Here is a 6,744-nt window from a genome sequence, read left to right as displayed (position 1 = left end):
CTATTTTTCATTTGAATTTTCATATTTTAATTTGTTGAAATTTAATTGTCTTTAAGTTGTTAAAGAACGGTGTTGTTCTCTCCTACGTGACGTCAATGTCTAACGGTCATGAGAAAAGAGTGTTAGATCTCTTTCACTGCTCATTTTTTTGGTTTTAGCTTGAATTCCAGATTGTTCTCGAGAGGTTCTCCCTCTATAAATTGTTCCTTTTCTTCCTTTCCTTCAATGGAAAGTTAAGAGTCAGGGCTTTAAGTCCCTAATAGCCAGGGTACGTTACTACATCATTCTTCCTCTTCCATCCTTTCTACTTAATTTCAACCTCTCCTACCAAAGGCTCAAAAATGTACATAGCTTTTTAACCATTCTGTTTAGATTTTCTATGAGACTGATTGATCATCTAAGAAGGGTGGCAGTAAATGCAGCTGGTTTTACTCAACTAGTAATGGTAATGAAGTAAAAAGTTACAAGATAGAATCAAGCAAGACCTTAGAACCATTGAATTTTCATACTTTTTTAAGACATACAAGATCAATTCAACACACTTTTGAAATATATATATATATATATATATGTATACGTATATATTTCTCATGGTCGTTAGATGTTACTGTTTGAGGTTATCCTTGGTGTCTTACTTTTTAGATTGATCATCAATCAACGTAGCTTGGAAAGACGGTCAAGGAGAAAAAGTTGAGAAATCGTTTCTCCTATAACACGAAGGAAATTAACAAAAAGACCCAGAAATTATCTCTTAACTTGACCGCTAATTTTTTGTTTTTTATTTTTTATTTTTTTCAACGAAAGAAATTCCCCATTATTTATTAAAAAAACTTTAGGGTGATAAAAATATCTTAAAATAGTTTTTTTTTTTTTTTTTTGCCTCCCTCTCTTAAGTATTGGTCACAATACAAGAGCCCCCATATGGGACGGGCAACCACTGAAAAACAAACCTCAGTACGTCCTTTCTTCTCCCCTAATTCTTCATTTCCTATACACAAACAAATTTTCTCTCCTCTTTACTCTCTCTCTCTCTCTCTCTCTCTCTTTCCTTCCTGTGAAGCTAGCTAGGGCACGTATATTTCTTTTTCATCTATGCATGTGAAGAAAGATCAAGTATCAACATAATATTTATCAAATAGAGTGACTGCTTCGCTTTTCATTGTATACGAGCGTTTGATAAAGGGTGGTTTTTCGTGGTGGCGGTCACGGTGGTGATAAAAAGAACATATTAAAAAGAAAAAAAAGAAAAAAAGAATGGCATCTGTAACAACAACGGCGAATGCATCAGAAGATACCATAGTATGTTATGCACCAACTATGATAACTACGAATGGTGTATGGCAAGGTGACAACCCTTTGGATTATTCCCTTCCTCTCTTCATTTTGCAACTCACTCTCGTTGTCGTTGCAACTCGCCTTCTGGTTTTCATCCTCAAACCCTTTCGACAACCTCGTGTTATCTCTGAAATTATGGTATGCAATTATTTTCATCTTGTGCTCACAAATTGTCGAAGTTTTGTTTCAAAACAAGAAAAGTTTTTGGTTCATGTCTAAAACCGTATGAATTTTCTTTTTTTGTTTATGTTTGATACAAGAACCGTATTTTCTGGGTTACATATAAATGCACCTAAAATATGCACAGAAATTAAAAGAAAAAACACGCCTAAAAGTCATGAAGAAGAAGATGTAAACAAATGAGTACCAAAAAATCATTGTCGGTTTTCTTCCAAATTCGAATAATTATATTATTAGACTTTTTCTTTCTTTCTTTCTTTCTTTCTTTCTGCCTTTTTATCAAAACACAATCTTGTGAAAAATTATAGTTCTGATTAAAACTATATTTATCTTCTTCTTTGTTATCTTCTTGAGAAACAAAGAACTTAGTTTCTATTTTCTGTTTTTTCTGAGAATTCAGAGGTTGATTTCATGGTATAGATTTTAATACGTTGTCGAAAACATCATAAATATATATATATATATATAATCAACTATATTTGTCCCGATTGATGTATGTCTTTGTATTTTCCCTCTAAATATGTGTTGCTTTCATTGGTTTTGAAATATATTTTTATTAACTTGTTAAAAAGTTGTTATGCAACATCTACCTGACTTTTAAGTCTAATAATGTGCATTACATTTCTTGTTCATTCACATATCGTTGTTATATCATTCTATATTTTGTACAGATTATGTCTTCTCTATCTATTTCCAGCAATATTCTTGAAAAAACGTCAGTAGCAACATTTTTACTCTCTTGAACAAATATGAGTAAAATAATGAATATTGTATAATTTTCCTAAAATGACTAAAAAAAATTGGATTCATGACGGTTACGAAGTAATAAATAGTTTATAAAGAAAAAGTAATTGAGAAGGAAACGAAAACAATGGGTCTAAAATTGTAAACAAGTTTCTAAATAGAATGTGGTTAATAATAATTTCAAGCTTTTTAATGTAGGGTTAAAATTGTAATTTTAAAGCTTCTTAAGTTGCATTTTGATAAAGTTAAAAAATAAATATTTCTTAGGCAATCAAAATCAACAATTGACTAACAAAATAATATTTCTTAGGCAATCAAAATCAACAATTGACTAACAAAATGAGTCCCACACTCCAAGTTCATTGTTATTTATTTTAAGACTATTGTAATTCTTTTCTTGTAAACACAAAGGTGCACGTAATTCTCAATACTCAACTTTACAAGATAGTTCCTCCATATAAATATGGTTTATGCAATTTGCAGGGTGGAATCATACTAGGCCCTTCGGTACTGGGACGTAACCACCACTTTGCCAACACAATATTTCCTCTAAGGAGCGTGATGGTTCTTGAGACAATGGCTAATGTTGGTCTCCTCTACTTCCTCTTCCTAGTTGGAGTAGAGATGGATATTTCAGTCATTCGTCGAACAGGGAAGAAGTCCCTGCTCATTGCAGTTGCTGGAATGATCCTTCCCTTCATCATTGGCGCTTCTTTCTCCTTCCTTCTCCACCAAAATGGTTCTGACATGAGCCAAGGAACTTTCATCCTCTTCCTCGGAGTTTCGCTCTCCGTCACCTCATTCCCAGTACTTGCCAGAATCCTAGCAGAGCTCAAACTCATCAACACAGAAATTGGGAAGGTCGCCATGTCATCTGCACTTGTGAATGATATGTGTGCTTGGGTTCTCCTAGCTTTGGCCATTGCCTTAGCTGAGAATCAATCTACTTCCTTGGCTTCCCTTTGGGTGATACTGTCAAGTATGGGGTTTGTTGTCTTCTGTATTTTCATTGTAAGACCATCCATTCATTGGATGATCAGGAAAACACCAGAGGGAGAAACCTTCAGCGAGTTCTCTATATGTCTGGTTCTCACAGGGGTCATGGTCTCGGGATTCATCACAGATGCCATTGGAACACATTCTGTTTTCGGTGCTTTTGTTTTTGGCTTGGTTATTCCAAATGGACCACTTGGGGTTACTCTCATTGAGAAGCTAGAGGATTTTGTTTCAGGGCTTCTTCTCCCTCTCTTCTTCGCCATAAGTGGGCTTAAAACCAACATAGCAGCTATCGATTCAGCTGGAACCTGGGGATATCTAATGCTCGTCATTTTTCTTTCCTGTACTGGAAAGGTTGTTGGAACTCTGCTTGTTTGCCTCTACTACCAGATGCCAGCTCGTGAAGGAGTTACTCTGGGATTGCTCATGAATACAAAAGGCCTTGTTGAAATGATAGTCCTTAATGTTGGCAAGGACCAGAAGGTACCAAACCTATATATGCTAGCATTAATGAAACAATATGTTTGTGTGTGTGTGCATTTGGACATGAAATCAATTAAACAATATGTCACATGCAGGTCTTAAATGACGAGTCATTTGCAATTATGGTAATTGTAGCAGTGGTTATGACCGGTATCATCACACCAATTGTAACAACAATTTATAGGCCGGCAAGGAGGTCCATACCTTACAAACGCCGGACAATTGAGAGATCGAAACCGGATTCAGAGTTTCGAGTATTGGTGTGCATCCACACCCCTCGAAATGTTCCAACAATCATTAATCTCCTCGAAGCTTCCCACCCCACCAAAAGATCTCCAATATGCGTTTATGTGCTGCACCTGGTTGAACTCACCGGTCGTGCATCGGCAATGCTCATAGTTCATAACACCAGAAAATCTGGCAGGCCAGCACTCAACAGAACCCAAGCCCAATCTGACCACATCATCAATGCATTTGAGAACTATGAGCAGCATGCTGGGTGTGTCTCAGTTCAGCCTCTCACTGCCATTTCACCTTACTCTACCATGCATGAAGACATCTGTAACCTGGCAGAGGACAAGCGTGTCGCCTTCATAATCATCCCTTTTCACAAACAGCAAACAGTTGATGGTGGAATGGAAGCCATGAACCCAGCATTTCGAATGGTGAACCAGAATGTGCTAGCAAACTCACCTTGCTCAGTTGGAATTCTCGTGGACAGGGGCCTAAATGGCTCCACGCGCTTGGCTGCAAACCAGATAACTCATCACATTGCCGTGCTGTTCTTCGGTGGACCAGATGATAGAGAGGCACTATCATATGCATGGAGGATGTCCTCACATCCAGGTATAAGCCTTACAGTGATGCGCTTCGTTCCAGGTGATGATGCAGGTGAGTCTGCAGCTCAGTCACATGTTGATCTAGATGACCGTGGAGCATTAACAGTTGAAACAGATGATGCATTTGAGAAGAAGCTAGATGAGGACCTTATAAAGGAATTCAGGATGAAGAATGTGACTGATGAGTCAATTGTATTTACGGAGAAGGTTGTGAACAATGGGGAGGAAACAGTGGCAGCAATAAGGTCAATGGACAGCATACATGACCTGTTCATAGTTGGAAGAGGACAGGGAATGATATCACCTCTCACAGCCGGGCTCACCGACTGGAGTGAGTGTCCGGAACTAGGCGCGATCGGAGATTTGCTAGCATCATCGGATTTTGCAGCCACGGTGTCGGTTTTGGTGGTACAACAGTATGTTGGAATGGAGCATCAAGATGGGCTTGGAACACCTGACACCCCAGGCCAAGTAGATGATCAATTTAACAATTTCCAGCAAACAAACCGCCGGCCACAGCCACCAAAGGGACAAGTTGTATTCAGCCCATAATAGATTTAACAAATGGGGTGCCTCTCCCATTGTCCTATAAAAGAAACAAAAGCAAACATAACACTATATGATACCCATTTTTTCCTGAGCTTTTGTTGTGTTCCCCCCCCTCCCCCCCGCCCCCCCCATTAGCATCACAGTTATATAAAGTCTAACCATGCTCACCAGTTTTTGGATTTAGGCTCTGTTTCTCTCTCTTTTTTTTTTTTTCTTTTTTTGGGTTAGATCTTAATTCTTGGAAGATTTCTTACTTCTGTGTTTTGATTTTTGTAGCAAAACTTAATTTATTGACCTTAAATATCAAATGCTTAACCAGTAAATTCCCCCATTCGGCCAGCACCGATTGCTTTTCATATATATATACTCACTTTTTTGTTTGTTCAAGTTTTCTAAAACTTAAAATTATAGAAGGAAAAATCAATCATTAGAACAAAACCCCAACCTAGCAGATCTGAAATGCTAGATTTGAACGATGAGTATACCTTAAAAAAAATCAGAGTAAGAATGCATGTATAATAACTGCAGCCCTGGACACACAACTGAAGAGAAAAATCCAACCAATATGGCTAATTTAATTAACCCATATACATATCAGAAACGAAAAATTGACATAATTTAGCAACTTTATTTTACAAACAAAAACTGGGACAAAGAAAAGTGCAAACCACATATTTCTTGCTAGCACAGCTCCAAACTGCCACTGCCTTAGCAAAAGACACCCATTTAAAGGTTGAATTTATTTCCCATAATCTGATGCTCAACGAGGAGCTTCAGATCGGGAAACCCATTGAATTGAATTTGCAAACGCAGTTGCACAAGCTCGAGGGAGACGTAGACGTTGAGGACCTTGGCATGGAAAACATACCGTTTTCCCTTTAGAATTGTAATTTTAATTTTTTATTTTTTTATTTTTTGAATGACAAAAGAAACATAACTTTTCATATTAATAAATCTTTAAAATAACTGTGATTGAGCCTAATTACAAATCCCCCCATCAGTCCAGCGGTCAGTCTTAGCCGTGTCAGCTTCAAAAGTGGAAGGGTATAATAGTCATTACGAAGGACATTTGTTTTTGTGGCAAACGCTGTTTTCCCAATTTTCATTCATTTTCCCTTTTTCCTTTTCCTCATTTCTAACCAACTCCAAGCTTTTATTTTTTTTATTTTTTTTATTTTTGCTTTTTTTCTTTCGGTAAATCCCTAAATTCCTAGATTGTTCTTTGGTTAGACTCTTATTTTATATTGTTTCAAAGTTAGGTTTAAAATTTTTACGATTCTTTGTCCTTTTTATTTTTTTTTTCAAATTTATGATTTGTACTTAGAAAATGATAGATTTTTTTTTTTTTTTAAACAAATAGAACAAAGAACTATTTTGAGAAGCATGAAAAAATTTAAGGATATGTCACTAAAGGTCCGCAAACTATAGGACTAGTAACATTTATATTTTTAAACTTTTCTTTTTCATTTTACAAATTGATCCTTAAATTTGCTAATTTTTCATACTGTTAGTTCCTAAATAATATTCCATCCAAAGTTTTGTTATTATAGTGAACCAAAATGAAAGTTTTAAATAGTTTAGAGACCCAGGTGCAATAAATACTAAAAAAAAAAAAATC

General features: G+C 36.3%; 1 protein-coding gene across 1 annotated transcript; it reads left to right on the top strand.

Moving 5' to 3' along the window:
- The first annotated feature begins 2,386 nt into the window (after positions 1-2,386).
- LOC107425650 (cation/H(+) antiporter 15) lies at positions 2,387-5,570 on the top strand. The gene is made up of 3 exons (XM_016035667.4): positions 2,387-2,390; positions 2,639-3,738; positions 3,834-5,570. The coding sequence occupies exons 1-3, from the start codon at positions 2,387-2,389 to the stop codon at positions 5,127-5,129; spliced, it is 2,400 nt and encodes a 799-aa protein (XP_015891153.3). The 3' UTR covers positions 5,130-5,570.
- Positions 5,571-6,744: the final 1,174 nt, after the last annotated feature.

Source organism: Ziziphus jujuba, chromosome 7 (genome assembly GCF_031755915.1).
Source record: "Ziziphus jujuba cultivar Dongzao chromosome 7, ASM3175591v1".
Classification (NCBI taxonomy): Eukaryota; Viridiplantae; Streptophyta; class Magnoliopsida; order Rosales; family Rhamnaceae; genus Ziziphus; species Ziziphus jujuba.
This window is presented reverse-complemented; position numbering and strand designations above follow the sequence as displayed.

What these genes read in the sequence shown, in the direction of transcription:
- LOC107425650 (XM_016035667.4), top strand. An exon ending in ATGTTGGCAAGGACCAGAAG is followed by an intron (nt 3,739 to 3,833) that starts GTACCAAACCTA and finishes TGTCACATGCAG; the next exon opens with GTCTTAAATGACGAGTCATT.